Below are 17165 nucleotides of genomic sequence, written 5' to 3'. Positions count from 1 at the left end.
TTTGTAGATGTTTTCAAGTCATTATCTTCTCTATTTGTGTCTTGACCTTCACTGGTCACTATAGTAGCATTTTGTAATCAAGTTCTTTTTTCATTGTTCACTTTTCCAGCCTACTTCTTGACATAGCACATGCATAGGAGTAAAAGAGAATTGTAGGAATACTTTATGGTTGAGGTTTGGCAAGGCATAATCAGCTAGAGATTTAAGAATAGAGGGTAGGTCACCAAGGCACTAGGATTGGCAAGTGTGAGCATGGGTGATGGCCTGGGAGAGTACTGAGAGGTAGTTGTGGTGAAGATGAAGAATAGGATTGCAATAGTAAGGCACAGGGAGAGATGGAATGCTAAAAGATTATGATTGGATTTCTGACCAAGGGGAAAACCTCAACAGAGTTTGTCTATTCTTCTTAAGTAACAGAATTGTGATAAAAAGCAAGGTCCCCCACCCCCTCACACACCCTTCTTCCTCCTTTCTACATTAATATATTCCTCTTACTTTCCCTTCTATTTCCTTTCTTCAGGACCTCAGGACAGAACAAATCCACCCTTAGGACTACTATTTTTTTCTTATTTAACTCCCTCCATATCTTTTGAAGGCATTAAGGTTCTTCTTCTGTATTAGAAAGCTAATATTACATCATCATACAGCCTCTTCCAATTGTGCAAATAGATTTACCTTTCTTGGCTTCTCTGGATTCTTAATGTTTGTATTTCCAAGCTCCCATTCAGCTTAGAACTTTTAATCAGAGATGTTTGACAGTCCTCATTCTATAAGGCCTGTTTTTTCCCTCTAGGACTCAACTCGGTTTTGTAAGGTAAGTTGATCTTGGTTATGAGGCTCTCCCTTTTACTTTGTGGAATATTTTATGCCAAGATCTTCTCCCATTTATTGTATAAGTTTCCAAGTTTGATGCACTCCCGGCTATGGTTCCTGGCTTGAACTGTATCTTTCTGGATGCTTAGAGTATTTTTTGATACTGGAGCTTTACATTTTGTCTGTGACATTCCTTGGACTTTCCTTTTGGGGTTCCTTTCAGAAGGTGATTGGAAGATTCTTTCTATATTTTTCCCTGTGGCTCTATGGGATATGGGTGGTTTTCATTTGAAATTGTTTTATGACTCATTTGTGATTGCTTGAATGATAGTGTTCAGACTTTTTTTTAATCATGGCTTTCAGGGAGTGCAATGATTCTTACATTATCTCTTTGACTTGTTTTCCATGGAATTTTTGTTTTTTGATTGCAAGTAAGAAAGATTTTATTTTGGGGTAGTAGGAAAAGAGAAAGATAAAAAAAAGCTGGATGGGGCAGATAGCTTATTTGCTGGATGCCTTCTAGAATTCCTCACTTTCATCTTTGCCCTCTATAGAGTCTGTGCCTGCTTCTTCATAATCCTTCTCCAGAGCAGCCAAATCTTCCCAAGCCTCCTTCCTCCATGCCTTTGCCCACATACCAGTGCACAAATGCCCACTTGGCATACATAAGGTCAAACTTGTGATCTAGATGGGCCCATGCTTCTGCAATGGCTGTTGTGTTACTCAGCATGCATAAGGCCCTCTGTACTTTAGCCAGGGCTCCACGGGGTACCATAGTTGGGGGCTGGTAATTGATACCAACCTTAAAGTCAGTGGGAAACTAGTCTACAAACTGAATGCCTCTCTTGGTCTTGATTGTGGCAATGGTGGCATTGACATCTTTGGGTGTCACATCACCTTGGTACAGCATGCAACAGGCCATGTACTTGCCATGACATGGGTCACATTTTGCCATCTGGTTGGAGGGGTCAAAGCAGGCATTGGAGATCTCTGCTACAGAGAGCTATTCATGATAGGCCTTTTCAGGAGAGACGATGGGTGAGTAGGTAACGAGAGGGAAGTGGGTTTGAGGATAAGGTACCAGGTTGATCTGGAACTCCATGAGGTCTACATTGAGGGCACCAGCAAAGCACAGAGAGGAAATGATCTGGCCAACGAGCCAGTTGAGGTTGGTGTATGTTGGGTGCTCAATGTCCAGGTTCCGGTGACAGATGTCATAGATTACTTCATTGTCCACCATGAAGGCACAGTCTGAGTGCTCCAGTGTGGTGTGAGTGGCTGGGATGGAGTTATAGGGCTCCACTATAGCTATGGATACCTGTGGGGCTGGGTAGATGGCAAACTCCAGCTTGGACTTCTTGCCATAGTCAACAGAGAGTCTCTCCATCAGCAGAGAGGTGAAACCTGACCTGTACTGCCCCCAAAGCTGTATCAGGAATCCCTGTAGCCCTGTGCATTGATCTGACAATTTTTACATGTGCTCCAATATAAGATCAATTATTTCCTTCCCAATAGTGTAATGGCCCCAGGCATAGATATTCTCAGCATCCTCCTTGCCAGAGATCAGCTGTTCAGGATGGAATAGCTGTTTATAGATGCTAATCTAAACCTCATCTATTACTGCAAGCTCCAAGTCTACAAAGACCGCTCGGGGGTCATACTTGCCAGCTCCAATCTCACTGAAGAAGGTACTGAAGGAGTCATCGCCAGCCCCCAAGGTCCTGTCACTGGACATGGTATATCTGGTTGGATACTGTGCTCTAAGCAATACAATTCCCAGCAGGCATTGCTCATCTGCACTCCAGCCTAGCTGACAAGGATGGAGGAGATACACTCATGCATAGGTGGCTCTGACAGGTGAAGATGGGAGAGTGCTGTTGACTGCTGACAGGTCTTGGTCAACGAAGGAAAATTGAAAATTTTTAAAGAGTTTCAAATATCAAGTTCCTTGGTATTTGAACTGCTTCTTTCTGGATGTTTGCTAAACTGGTTATTTTACATTTTGCTATAATTTGAGAGTCTTCTATTTTTGTAAGTATTCATTCATTTAAATCATCAGTTTTGTTCCCTCAGCTCAGAATAAAACTACCCTCTCAGTTCTTCTGTTTGTTTTAGTTAGTTCCCTCTCTGACCCTTGAAGACATTAGGATTTTGAAGGGTGATTTGTCTCTTCTCCTAAAATTAGAATGCAAACACTTAATTACCATATAATTCCTTCTAAGTGTTCAAATGTATTTACTTTTTACTCTTATGTTTATATTTCAAAGTTTCTACTCAGTTCTGATCTTTTTATCAAGAATATTTGTAAGTCCTCTATACCATTAAAGATGTGTTCTCTCTCCAATTTCTTCCTGATCTCATCCTCACCTGCAACAATTATAGTCATTTTTGTAGGGCAAATTCTTATTGATTGTAAATCTTTATCTTTTGACTTCTAAAATATTGTATTCCAAGAGTTTCTGTACCTTAAAGAATGTATAGTTGGTTGCTGACAAGTCGTATGTGATCTTTCCTGGGATGCTTTAATACTTGACTTTCTGGCTGCTTGCAATATTTTTCCTTTGACCTAAAAGCTTTGGGTTTTGGCTAAGTAATGGGAATCTTCACTCCTGGGTGTCCTGGTTTGTCTTTTTTTTTTTTAAGGGAGCCAGTAAGTTTTTTTTCTTCATTTTTACTTTGCCCTTTGGTTCTTATAAATCTGGGCAGTTTTATGATTTCTCAAAATAGGGTTTCCAGACTTGTACTGGATATGGTTTTCAAGGAATCCAATAATTCTTAACTTTCTCTCTTTGACCTATTTTCCATATCAGTTGTATTAGAGAGTAGAATATAAGGTCATTTTCTTTTCTTTTTTTTTCATTCTTTTGAGTTTGTTTTAATATCTTATTAACTCGTAGAGTTATTGAGTTTTTTTGGTCATTCTTAATTTTTAGGGAGTCCACTATGTGGGTAAGGTTTCCTATCTTCTAATCTATTTGTTCTTCTTTCAGGTTTTTCTCTAGTTTTTTAAAAAATATTTATCTCTTGCTTTATTGGGGACACTCTCGTGGCCAAGCCATCCTCCCCCCCCCCCCCCCCCCCGTTTGCTTAGACTTCTTATAGAGTTACTCTTTTTTGGATTTTTTATTTAGGTGACTCAACTCACACCATTTCTTCATAGTGTTCAGTATCTTCTTATGTTTATTCATATCTCCAGCCTGAATTCTTATTTAGAGCATTGTGCCAATGCCATAGCATCCACTTCTGCATTCTTGGTTGGGGTGGTTTAGTGCTATTTGGTCTTAACTTCAGTTTCTTGAGGTTCTGCTGCTGGTTTTCACTTCCCTGTTTGGTCTGGGCTCAAGAGAGCTCATACTTCTGTATTCTCAGTCAGTTCTGAGGTTGGCTCTCTCAGGCCAGGGTGCTACTGTGGTTTTCTGTTTCTTTCTGGTGCTTCCTGGGGCAAGGCATTGACAGACCATTAGGTTGTTCAACTGAGCTCTTCCTGGTTTTCCTGTTTGGCACCTATCTTTCAGCATTGTGACTTTTCAGTCTTTTTGTTCAGTCTTGGGCTGAATGAAAGAGCTTATTAATGTTTCCTTTGGAATTTCTTGATCACTTTTCTGTCTTGTGTCCTTTAGGTCATTGAGTATTTGGGAGACCTAATATTCTCCATCCTTTTTCATGTCTGCCTCTTAATTGGAACCCTGAATACTGTCAATAATCAGCATCAGTTTCTGTAAATAGAAAATACTCCAAAATGAATAATTCAACACTTTAGTGCCACCTTGTGTACAGTCTAGGTTAGTTACCTCCCTTGGTTACAGGATTGTGAAAACAAGGCCATGATGTTGGGATTAATGCTACAGGATAGCTTCAAACTCAGTTCCAGCTCTATAAACAAAAGCCCTGCCCAGCTGACTTACATTGGTTATAAGTGTAATTGAGCAACAATATATGAAAACAGACTCTGTAGAAACACTTTTAAAATTGCATGTTCTAATAACTATAATCAAATAGTGTCATCTTTTTATACAGAGGACAGTAATAGTCTTTTCATTTATACAGTCCAGAAATGTAGAAAGGAATATGAACAGTGGGTTTGATAAGGGTGGGGAAGAATCTGGAGCAGCTCTATTTCTGTAATATGTGAATAAAATATTAGCTCTTGACATTTTAATAATAATAAATCTGCAGCTTCTGATCAGAAGTGATTCCATATCTTCTGAAAATATCTCAAATTACAGATCACATCTCTTTTAATCTGGAACTCCTTCCTTCCCCAGACCTCAGTAACTGCCCTATACAGTTTTGAAAATACTAAAGTATTTTGTTATAAACAAACTAATAACAAATTCATAGAATGGCAAAAGGGGCAATAACCTCAATGGAAATAATGAAAAAAAGGTAAGAATGAAGGAGACTTAGAAGTACCAGATCTCAAACTATGCTGCAAAGCAGTCATTCTCAAAACAATTTGGTAATGGTTGAAAAATAAAGATTGAACAATGGAACAGATTAAGTATACAACATATAGAAGCAAAGCCTACTTTTATCTGATAAACCCAAAGACCCCAGCTACTGGAAGGACTCACTAGTCTATAAAAATTACTGGTAAAAAATTGGACAGTGGTATCGGAAAAATAGATTTACAACAACACCTCACATCTTAAGCCAAGATAAGCTTCAAGGGGATATGTGAACTATATATAAAAGATCATATCATGGACAAATTAGAGAAACAAGGAAAAAAATTACCAGTCACATCTATGGACAGAGGGAAAGTTTATGACCAATTAAAGGATAGAGAGGATCACAGAAAATAAAATAGGTAATTTTGATTACATAAAATTTAAAAGTTTTTGCATAAGCAAATTCAATAAAACTAAAATTTAAAGTGAAACAACTAACTGGGGAAAAGATCTTTGTAGTAAGTTTCTCTGACAAAGGTCCAATGACCAAGATCCAAATTTATAAGAAAAGTTCATACCCTATAAGAAAAATAATCATTTCTCCAATTGGTAAAAATTTTCTCAAGGTAAGAAAAGTCAGACTATCTCAATTGATATAAAAATAATACTCTAAATCACTACTAATTAGAGAAATGTATATTAGAGCCAATTTGGAGATTCTTCCTCACAACCTTCAGGTTGGCAAATAGAAAGTGAAAATGACAAATGTTGGGGAAGCTGTGGGAAAACAGGTACTGGCTGATGCACTGGTGGTGGAATTATGAATGGGCCCAACCATTGGAAAGCAAATTGGAATTATATACAAAAAAGTTACTAAATAGTGCTTTGACACTAGGTTTATACCCCAAAGAGACTAATGAAAGAGGAAAAGATCCTATATGTAAAAAAAAAAAAGAGTGGATTGACTTGTATGGTAATGAGATTTTCTCCTATAACTGGAGGTATTCAAGCAGAGACTGGATTAGCACTTGTGATGTTTGTATAAGTGATTCTTTCATTAAGTGGATAGTTGGACTGGATGGTCTTTAAAATCCCCTTCCACTCGGATTCTGTGAACTCTTAAGTATTTGTCCTAAACCAACCAGTCTGGTTCACTTATTCGTTTGTCATACTTCCCCTTTGAATTATATGAAATTCCAATTTTTTCTACATCTCCTGCATTCTTTGGTGGTATCAGTTCCTCGTGTTTACTTCGCCCCTTTGTGAAACCTTCACACCCCTTAAATGGAAACAAACAGGATAAGAAACAAATTATCCTTCCCGCAAAAGAGGAACAGGGAATATTTGCTAAACTGTTTTAGCATTGTAAAATTAAGAAGGAAAGTGTTGTATTCAGCTGAAATGTCCTCATGCCAAAGTAAGTGCTACATCATAATTGTGATGGGGGCACAGAAGGAACATTTTGGCTCCCTGTACTTTCCCAGAAGAGCAAGCACAATTCCCTAAATATAGATACTTCTCTAAAAATAGCTACGCCATGTCTGAGACCTAACAGGTGACTGGCCCAGGGAGAGGGGGAATGTGGGACTCCGTGAAGGAGACTCAGAGGGCAGTGCACTGTCTGTTCCTCAGTTTCTCTCACTAGCCAAAATGATGGCTCTACGTTTGGGGCCTTTGAGCAGGGGACTGGCTACGGCGGCCAAGCAAGAGCATGGAGGAGCAGGGGGTGAGTCGTGAGGGGCACACGTTGGCATCGTGCTTTTTACTCTCCCTTTCCCTGTCCGACCTCCCAACCTCCATTCCACTCGCGGTACCCAGGCACCCCAGTCGTCACTCCTCCCAAGTGAACTCTCTGTTGTGTTTCCCGTTTATATTTAAATGAAATGCTCCTTTTCGTAGCCGTCTGTCCCTCACTTCTGCTCTGCTCCCCTTCTTTTCTGCTCTTGCCCTGTCTGATTAGCGAAAACCTGGCGTTTGCTGACCTTCGGGCTCGCTCTCCCAGCCGTGGCTGTTTGCACTCTCAACTCCTGGCTCCACTCAGGTCACCGCGAACGGCCCAAGTTCATTCCCTATCATCACCTCCGCATCCGCACCAAGGTAGCGCAGGAGCCCCTGGGTGGGGGGCGGAGATGAGGGATGGGGGAGGGACACGTGGAGACCCCGAGGCCGGGCGGTCGGTGGGGGGCGAAAGCTGCAGTAGGAGGCAGGACAGGACCCCTGGGACCTGGAAGAGGCTAGCGAGCACCAAGGACAGAGCCACAGGGCTTGAAAAAACCCAGTCATCTGTTAATTTATTTTTAAGATTCTTTTAAATTGAGTTCCAAATTCTGTTTCTTTGACTCTTTCTCCACAGCCTTATTCTTGGGGTGACGGTAACCACACCTTGTTCCACAATCCCCACGTGAACGCTCTTCCCACGGGCTATGAACACCCCTGATCAGTCCGGGGCGCCCTAGAAGGTTAATAAAGACTGGCCCACCATGGCCCCAAGGGAGAACCGACAAGTGCATGGTTTTTAAAAATTTTCAGCGCGCCTGTTCAGTGTGGAGGTGAGGGGCGGGCGGGGGCGGGGGGAAGCTGTGGAGAAGGAGGTGAAGCTGGGGAGGGGCCGAGGGGGGCGAGCTACTACAGTGACCCAAGTTCAAGAAGTGAGGCGGAGCTTTGGAATGCGTACCCTAAAGGGCCCCCACCCCGCTTTCGGAGGCACCCCTCACCCCATTACTCACAGCACTGACTTTCACTCTACTGTACTTAGTATGTCGGGGTACGGACTGGCCTGCCTTAGATCGGGGTCAGGTCGCCCACCCTCTCCAAACGATTTTAAAATGAAGTCGTTCGGCTCTAGAGAAACAGTTTAGAAAACATTTCCTCCATGCTGTGAGTGCAAGTAGACAGTGTTAAAGTTTGTATGGCTTTGGGGGTCCTGGTCCTGTGATTTATGGGATCTGGAAGAGACCCTCATTTTTCAGTTAAGCATAAACAGCCCAGGAAAGGTTAATGAATTGCTCGGGGTTACAACAGGCAGGAGGAGAGGTGAAATCTGATGCCAGATCTCCTTGAGGGTGGGGACAAGTCCTGTGAGGGCAGAGCCAGGACTTTTGCACTCTCACACTGCTCATCTGGTGTAGGAAACTCGGTATGGAAATTCCCTCCACAGATGCAAATACACTGTAATTTATAGTTTCTGAGAGTTGACCAGGGATGCTGAGAGGTTTTTGCTTGTCCAAGGCCACAGATAAGTGGTCTGTTCTCCCAGACCATTGTCTGCGACCACCTCAGACTGTTCTAATGGGTTGCATTGCCCCTAACTAGGGGGTCTGCTATCCCCCCTCTTCTCTTAAAAGCAGAATTATTTGTCTTTACCTCATCTGCTCTCCAACACAAAAATAGGAAAAAACACTAAATGCCTATTTTCTCTAGTAGGAAGAGAAAACCCTCTCATTTCCATGGTTAGTAAGGTGGGAGGGTCCTATGGTTGATAATTACACCAACTTCTCTTCTCTCTGCCTGCTTCTTGGTTCATTTTCTTATTAATTCTCATCCTGAGTTCTAAGGGAACTGAGGGATATGTTTTGCTATTGCCTCATACTTTCATAGAAATGCAATCTTAGTAATTAAATTGCTGTGGGCCCCCAATTTATAAACCAACTAGAGATAGATTTTTGCCTCATAAATTTTTGCTCTTTTTTCTCAGGATCAATCCCTCTCAGGGGTGGGGAACCTGAGGCTCTGAGGCCACATGTGGCCCTCGAGGTCCTCAGGTTCAGCCCTTTGACTGAATCCCCTTAATAAAAAGATTTGTTCTGTAAATCTTGGACTTAGTCAAAATGCCTCACCCAAGGACCTAGAAGGCCACATGTGGTTGCCCACCCCTCTGTCTAGTCTCATAGGCCTAAATAAGCACCAATGTAATTGGTGATACAACTTAACATTGTAACAAACAGTACAAAGACATACTTAAATATTTCAACAATATCTAAGCTGTGAGAAAAATCCCGGAAAGAGTAATCTTAACCTTCAATTGTAACTACTAACTTCTTCACAACACACTTTACTGGAACCATAATTTCATCATCGAGCTCCCTCAGAATGGCAGTCAAAATCTCTCAAGAATTCTCTTCAGGGCATTTTCTCTACAGTCTATCTTCTATACATGATAAGAATTAAACCATCCATCTCAAAATTGTTTCTATGGATGTTTTATCTTTGACAATTAACTTAGTTCCTCAGGAAAGAAGTTTTTTTGGTCCTTTCTCTCTGTCTCACAAAATCTCCCTCTGTCCACGACAGTGAATTCCTTCCAGAATGCATTAAGATTTAACTCCCCAACATTCTATTCTCTCTTAAATGAATGAATAAAGCATTTGTTAAACATTTAATATGTTCTGTTATAAGCATTGGGGATACAAGTAGAAAAGTAAGACATTTCATGCTGTTAAATCACCCCACATTCTAATGGAGGAGGTAAACTACATGGAAGGTTTCAGATGCAGGTCAGATGGAAAGTTCCCATGGTACTTAGGGTGCAGTGGCAAAGCAAGTGATACTAACTCTTCTTCACTGTCATTTCCAGTCTTAATGATATAATAGCAGTATAGTCTGTATGAAAGAGACTTTTTAATAAATTAGAGTTTCTTATGCATTTCCAGTCACACAGAGAAACAGTTTTATTTGCACAAGGAAAGTTGTACACTCCTACTATAAGATACTTGACACATGAAAAGAAAACTCACAGTGGAAAGCATACATTCATACTTTCATTTAATACAGCAGGTAGTAATGTGGCATGAGCAAACATGGAAGTTGGCAGCTATTTGCATGCAAGAAATTTCACACATGTGTTCCTTCCTTTGTAAAAAAAATGGATAGACATATACGGAAATGCAAAATTTCTATTACTCATTGGGGAAAGCAAAAGCACATGACAGGAAAACAAAATTACCCTGCATGTTTGACATCCTTTCTGAGTCTATCCAAATGAGAAAACAGTTATATACATATAGGAAGACTGATTGACCAGAGAAGCAGTTACTCTGGGATAGGCAAATCATCTTTCAAGGAGTTGGAAACCTCATTGCTGAAGTGGGTACTCTGGGTGTTCTTCTCTATCATTTCTTTGTAGTGACGTTTGAAGAAGCCAAGCTGAGGGGACATAAAGAGAAAGTCAGTAATCAGGACATCATGGGAAAAAGAAAGAAAATGGTTTACTGCAGAAATGTTGGGAAGTGGAGAAAAAGTGCTAACAGGTGAAGAGAAGAGGTGAAGGAAAAAGAAGTTGAAAAGAAGGGATAGATGGAAAAGGGGGAACAGGAATCCTTGTCAGAAAAGGTAAATAGCATGGGATGCAGTGGGTAGTCTTACCTTGAAGAGCCCAGCTGTTATGAGCACCAGCAACAGAAGTCCCCCCGCTGTGCTGCCAGCAATAAGAGGGATGGGGTTGTGAATTTCATATTGCTCCAGGATTGTTTCTGTCTAATTTCATGGAAGAACCCATCAAGAGAGATCAGACATCTTGCCAACAAACCTCATTGCCACCTCAGACCTTGAGCACCATACTTCTAACTTTTCCCTTCCCACCATCCCTAACATCTTCCAAGTAGGGAACTTCTCCAGGCCCCACTCCTACTATCAGCTGGCAGGTTGGACAGTTACACCTACCATGATAGCACGATTGAATCTTACACCAAGAGCAGAGTTCACCACTGCCTGACTCACACATACCTGGGATTTCAAAAAGGCCTCCTGTCCTTGAAATTGGGAATATACCAATTTATTAAAAATTATTTCAGCTGAGCTTCTGACTAGCAGCTTCTTCTGCAGAGTCTGCCAAAGAGAGGTTGGAATTACTGGTTCTGGGGGCAGCCACAACACACAGGAAATGTGCCTGGGCTCTGAGGTAGGAAGAACAACTAGCCTTGGATAAAATTTTCATGTCCAATCCCTACTTACTTGACTGACCCAGCCAAAGCTGAGGTTGCCTTTGAGAGTGAAGTCAAGTTCTTCTTGGACACCAAAAGAGGAGATATCACATCTAATTTTGAGACAGACTGCAATGGAACAGTCCTGGAAGGAAGGAAACAAGCAAGGCTTGTTTGAGGTAGATAACAAAATACAGATTTGTCTGATTTGAAGTGTAGTGAGTGTTTGCAGGTCAATATTATATTACTACGCACTGTCACAGTGATATGATTCTGACTCTGAAATTGAGAAATCCAATTTTTTCTTTATCTTTCCTTATTCCTCCCTCCTCAACCTCCACTGTGGGCAGCTAGTTTTGGGGGCAGATCCTAGGATTAATTCTTACCAGCACAGGGCTTGTCTGAATCTGGGTTTGGAAGTCAGAATGACTGGGGGGGGTCCTCTCTGAGATGCATGGAATGTTCTAGAGAGAGAGAGAGAGAACCACTGGTGATAGAGTATAGTGGACACTTGGTTGGTAGGGCAAAGATACCTGGTTACTTTGGGATGGGAGGAAAGAACCGCTGGAATTAATATTAAGGCACCTGGGAGGAACTGACTGTGGTCACATTCCACACAGTCATCCTATTTAGCTCCACAGGGACCCAGAAGTTAATGCTGCTGGGCAGATTCTGCTTACTCAGGTTGTTCACCTGCCAAAAGAAGAAATAAACTCAATATGACCAACAGTAGATTCTCATTCCTTCATCCCAAATCCTTTTTCCATCTCAGTCCTGCCCAGAGTCACTTGGTTACTCTTTCCCAATCCTTCCCCACTGGCCACTGGCTTTTTTCATTCCTCATTCAGAAGCTGGAAGCTATATTCCCCATTCTCTCACTTGGTATCTGTGCTTGACCTCTTGGCTTTTCTTCTCCTCAGAAGTAGTGAAATTTAAGTACTTAGTGGATTCTTCTTTGCTGGAGAGAGAGAGGAACTATTGGTGAAAAGCAGGTCTTGAGGAAGCCCTCAATTGTTCCCCTGACAGTGTTTCTACACATTGGATTAACACACAGTCCTGTGGGTACTAAATTGTTGGTTCTGAAAATGGAAACATGCAAAATGTGTTCATGCCAATGTGAAGCAAGAGTCCCACCACAAATAATAATGGCCATTGACGTGGCCCTCTAAGGTTTCCAAAGCATTTTGCTACATTGCCTCATCTAAGTCTCCCAATGATCCTGTGAAATAGGTACTAAAGGAATCATTATCCTCATTTTACAAAGGAGAAAATTGAGGCTAGCAAAGGTTAAATCATTTGCCCATAGCTAGTTGTGTCCAAGGGAGGTCTCTAACTCAGGATTTCCTGATAGATTTGAAGTTCAGCTTTTATCATCCATTATGCCACGCTGACTCTCATAGGAATGGGTAAATGTAGGCTTTGGATATTTAGGGACAGTGGGTAGGTCTGAGTACTTAATGTGATTTGGGAACAAGTATGCAATATGGACATAGATTATAAGTAGTGCAACGGAAGGGGGAGCTATTGGTGTGAAAAACAATCCTTTTACTGGTGTATTCATAGAAATATGTAGATGTGAATCAGTGTTCAGTATGATGCCTAGAATCCTAGATTATCAGGACTGGAAGAGATTTTGGAGATTATTTAAACCCACCTCTTCAGTGTGTAGCTGAGGAATTGGGATTTGAGAGTGGTGAGGAACTTGCCCAGTGCTCCTTCACAGATACTTAATTAACCTAGACCAGCCTTACAGAAAAGCTCAAAAAGTGCTGGTGTTGTTCGGTCATGACTCCATTTGGGGTTTTCTTGACAAAGGTACTGGAGTGGTTTGCCATTTCCTTCTCCAGTCATTTTATAGATTAGGAAACTGAGGCAAACAGGGTAAAATGACTTGACCAAAGTCATACAGCTAGTAAGTGTCTTGAGGCCAGATTTGAACTCAGGTCTTCCTGATTCCAGGCATGTTGCTTTATCCACTGTACTACCTTGGTGTCCCACTTAGTTACATGGATTACAAAAATTCTGCAATTTTGTTTTTTTCTTTACTCAGCACTATACTCTCTCCAAGTCGTTCCCAATTCTCCTCTTCTCACTCATGAGAACCCCAATATCCCTTACAGCCCAAACCGGATAGATCGTCCCTCAAAAAACAAGCCCCAATGCCCAAATTTCAGAAAGCTAAACAGACTAGAAATCTTTTTAGTTCCCTGCCTTCCTGAAATAGACAGATTGGCAGCACCAGCCTATGTCACTTGACAATATTGACTCATCTCTGGTCTAGTATGTTGGTTTTAAAAATAGTTTTTCTTTCAACTCTTTCTGGGTTCTCAGTTCCTTTCACAGTCTTTTTGGCTCTCTCTCTGTTACTTCCTTTTATCTGGAATATCACTACCGGAATCAGTTAGCTGCAGCTGTTTGGTATAATCTATCCCTATTCTGAGGCTTTGCCTTTTTTTTGGTGACCTCCCTGATAGTACTAACATCTCTTGCTGCCTCTTAGTTTCACAGGAACCCTATTCTTTTCTTTCCTCCGTGTGGCTTCAGGCCACATCCTACTTGGGGGTATGAGCATCCCACATCAGATAGTTCAGAAAATTCCTGACCTTAAATGAGTAAATCCACTTCGAGATTTACACAAGTACAAGGGAGCAGTGGTTTCATGCCAAAAGAAAAGTGTGAGTATAAAGTTCGAGTCGATGCCAAGGCACGTGTCTTGCCAGCAGCCAACAGAGCTGATACCTGCTGATTACTAAGTAGACAGCATACTTCACTGGTACCTCCAGCTGGAAGGTGGTCTTGTTGGACTTTGGTGTGTTATTTTCACTGGAGGAAAAGAGAAGGTAGGTCATTCCAGCCTAACTCATGTTCCCCTTTGCACATATTTCCCTATGCCTGGAATGCTTTTGCTTTTCATCTGCACATTTTGTGGCCTCACACTCTACTGCCACCTCCCATAAGAATCATTTTCTGATTCCTTCAGTTCCAAATCGTTTTATATTTACTTATCTTTATATATGTTGTTTCACTCCCAGTAGAATGTGAATTCCTTGAAGGAAAGGACTATTTCAAAAAAAAAACAACACCATTTGTGTCACTAGCACCTAGCACAGGCCATGGTACCTAGTATGTGCTTAATTAATACTTGTTAAATTGAATGGAAATATCTGGGGAGCGGTTTCAGAGAAGGAGTGGTTTGGAGGTAAGAATGAACTGGGAGGAAGGAAGTTCCATGTGTCTTGGACTCACCTGCTCACTTTCGTTTTCATGAACATCTTGTCTCCAAGGGTGGCAGTGGGAGAGACATGAAATGTTGCTACAAAAGTGACCTAAGGGAGGAAGGAACAGGAAATCACTAGATAAATTCTTCATATCCTCTGCTTCTTTTGAATTCCCCATAGGTGCCTAGCACATTAAGCACATAGCAAGTGCTTATTTCAGACTCACTGAACTGAAATGCAGTAACAATTAAATCTGGTTATATCATTATGTAGTGGGTATGTTCCCAGAGGTAACCATTTTTCTGTCATCTTTCCTCCACAGTTTTCAGAATGAGGTGAATTGTTCTAGACTTGGGTCCTCATTGACTCACTGACTTTTGTCTCATGGAACATTCCAGTGAGTGTTACTGACTTGATGTTACTGTTCATAAAGTTCCACATGCCCTTGGAGTTGGATTTTAAAAGGAGACGAGGACCCATCAGATGGAGAATAAAAAAGGTCAGAGAAAAGAGAGGTCCTACTAAGAGAAAAGACACCAGACTCTTCAGAGGGGTCTTCCAAGGGAGTTGGTGGAAAGGGGAGAAGTGTATACACATATATGCAGGGCTGTACGTGGAACTACAGAGAAGCTCATATTTCCACTTGGCCTCTACAGGGAATTTTGTGCATTTAAAGTCTGGCACTAGATGGTAACTTTGAAGGAGAGAAAATAGAGATGCTCAATCTGAAGAGAGGTCCACAAAACTAAAACATAAGGACTGGCAAAGCAGGGCATTTGTTCTGAAGAACAATTCAGCCTAGCCCATCGTTGATCCTGTGAGTCACGTGGGCTATAGGTCCAAAGGGAAGGTGGCACCCATCGGAAAAAAGTATTGCTAGAAATTATTTTAAAAAATGAGAAAAAGTGTTCATGACTATAAAGAAGGATTCAGGATTCAGGTATAATTTCATTTTGCATTGTGTGTGTGTGTGTGTGTGTATGTTTGGGATTAAATAAAACCTATCCTGCACCTGATGTCTTGAGCCGAATCCTGTTGCTCCTGGATGAGGTCAAAGTAAACTAGAGAGATTATTATTGAGAAAAGCCACCAAAGTGAACTTTGTTTTTGGTTTGAGGGTCCAAACTGGTATTATAATTATAATGTAAAGCTTTGTGTAATGGGGACATTTCCCAATTTCAGCTGATAGCTCATTGACTTCAAGTAACATCCTATAAAACAGAATTCCCTAGTATACACATATGTATAGTCACTGCAGAGGTACACATAGCTTTATGGGATAAGCCCATTATAAAATCATATTTTAATTACTGTAGTCATATTTTGAAGGTAATAGGGGAGTTTTCCATTTAAAAGAAACTGGAGTGGGAAGAATTCCTTTGTGATATGAAGAATTGTCCCTAATTAACCTAATTTTGTAAGTGTGGATTTTCTGTAGATTGAACAAATATTAAATAAACATTATTTATTATTAAATTGGAATCTATAAGAGTAGGGTTCTATGTCACACACACACACATACACACATACACATACAGAGATGAGAAAGAAGCAGCAGGACAGAGGACCATGAAGTAAGGGGAAGAGAAGAAAATGAGGAAGGAGAAAAGAAGGACAGAAAGGAATAGAGAAGGAAAAGGAGAGAGAGGGAAGAAGAAAGTGAGGGAGGGAGGTAGAGAGAGGAGGAAGAGAGAGAGAGAGAGAGAGAGAGAGAGAGAGAGAGAGAGAGAGAGAGAGAGGTATTAACCTTAGCTCCTTCCTGGAAGATGGGGTGATTGAGGCTGCAGGCAGTACCCTTCAGGGCCTCCTTCTCTGGCACTGCTACCTCACATACTAGACGAACAGATTGCTGAGGATGCCAGTCCTGGTGGGTTGTAAGAGACAAAAAAAGAGACATAATGCATAAAGAAGATAATGCAGAGAGACAAGGAAACTTGGGGGAAGAGAGAGGCATTAGGAAGATACTATCATACTAATGTGATGTTTACCTGGATCATTGACACTCGTCGATAGGACAGTCCTGGGGGATGTAAGAAGGTAACCATGGTCCTGTAAGAGTCTTCTCCCTGATTTGTCACTGTCACTGTCACATTCAACTCCAGATCACTCCCAACCATCAGGGTTTGTAGGCTACAGGGAGAAAAGGTTAGAATTAGGGGCCATGATTAAATTTGGAGGCTGATTTCTGAAAAAGAACATGGAAATAAGGGAACAAAGGTTGTGAGAATATACAGCCTCCTTGTTGTTTCTTGTACATGGCACTCTATCTCCCTGTTCCAGGCATTTTCATTGGCTTTCCCTCTTGTCTAGAACTCCTTCTCTCCTCATCTTTGCCTCTTGGCTTCCTTTAAGTCTTAGCCAAAATTTCATCTTCTGTAAGAACCTTGTGATCTCCGTCAATACTAGTGTATTCCCCCTGAGATTATCTCCAATTTATTATGTGTATATATCTGGCTTATACACAGTTGTTTGTATATTGTCTCCCCCCACCAGATTGTGAATTCTCCTTGAGAGAAGAGACTATTTTTGCCTTTCTTTTCCTGGGACACAATAGGTGCTTAATAAATGCTTCTTGCCTCGCCTTGGCCTGACATAGAATTTTCCAATAAGAGTTGAAGTATGGTTGTGGAAAGAACAAGAAGCACTGGCATGTTGGTTCCTTGAGAAGTGATTTCAGAGCTGGAATATCTGATTTCTGCATGTAAGGCAAGGCCCCAGAAAGATGGTCAAGTAACCAGTCATAAGAGAGTCTACCGCCTCATAACCCTTCACAGAAATAACAATAGAAATGCCCCAAAGAAGCAAAACTATCTGAAATCCTGGTA

At 41.2% G+C, this 17165-nt stretch overlaps 2 protein-coding genes and 1 pseudogene across 4 annotated transcripts in view; 1 reads left to right on the top strand and 2 right to left on the bottom strand.

Moving 5' to 3' along the window:
• Positions 1-1247: 1247 nt before the first annotated feature.
• Positions 1248-2655, bottom strand: LOC140496711 (tubulin alpha chain, testis-specific-like; annotated as a pseudogene).
• Positions 2656-6751: 4096 nt separating this feature from the next.
• On the top strand, positions 6752-7701 carry COX6A2 (cytochrome c oxidase subunit 6A2). Its single transcript, XM_072596823.1, has 3 exons — positions 6752-6930; positions 7165-7301; positions 7558-7701. Exons 1-3 carry the CDS (start codon positions 6855-6857, stop codon positions 7639-7641), a joined length of 297 nt encoding a protein of 98 aa, XP_072452924.1. The 5' UTR covers positions 6752-6854; the 3' UTR covers positions 7642-7701.
• A 2145-nt stretch (positions 7702-9846) lies between these two features.
• ITGAD (integrin subunit alpha D) overlaps positions 9847-17165 on the bottom strand; it is a 30091-nt gene continuing 22772 nt past the window's right edge. The window contains exons 21-31 of one of the 3 annotated variants that reach the window (XM_072596819.1): positions 16329-16470; positions 16088-16204; positions 14369-14448; positions 13862-13945; positions 12002-12080; positions 11708-11815; positions 11509-11586; positions 11154-11267; positions 10926-11027; positions 10566-10617; positions 9847-10346 (exon numbers count right to left, since the gene is read on the bottom strand). In XM_072596819.1, the coding sequence (XP_072452920.1) occupies positions 10276-10346; positions 10566-10617; positions 10926-11027; positions 11154-11267; positions 11509-11586; positions 11708-11815; positions 12002-12080; positions 13862-13945; positions 14369-14448; positions 16088-16204; positions 16329-16470 (1027 nt within the window). In that variant the 3' untranslated portion in view covers positions 9847-10275. Of the gene's footprint in view, positions 10677-10925; positions 11028-11153; positions 11268-11508; positions 11587-11707; positions 11816-12001; positions 12081-13861; positions 13946-14368; positions 14449-16087; positions 16205-16328; positions 16471-17165 lie in introns of all 3 variants that reach the window. The other 2 variants (XM_072596817.1, XM_072596818.1) reach the window with 2 other exon arrangements.

This window comes from Notamacropus eugenii, chromosome 3 (assembly GCF_028372415.1).
Source record: "Notamacropus eugenii isolate mMacEug1 chromosome 3, mMacEug1.pri_v2, whole genome shotgun sequence".
Taxonomy (NCBI): Eukaryota; Metazoa; Chordata; class Mammalia; order Diprotodontia; family Macropodidae; genus Notamacropus; species Notamacropus eugenii.
This window is presented reverse-complemented; position numbering and strand designations above follow the sequence as displayed.

Coding starts and splice junctions, on each gene's coding strand:
- COX6A2 (XM_072596823.1), top strand. CDS start 6,855: ATGATGGCTCTACGTTTGGGGCCTTTGAGCAGGGGACTGGCTACGGCG. Junction 6,931..7,164: donor AGAGCATGGAGGAGCAGGGG/GTGAGTCGTGAG, acceptor CTGTCTGATTAG/CGAAAACCTGGCGTTTGCTG. Junction 7,302..7,557: donor ACCTCCGCATCCGCACCAAG/GTAGCGCAGGAG, acceptor CTTTCTCCACAG/CCTTATTCTTGGGGTGACGG.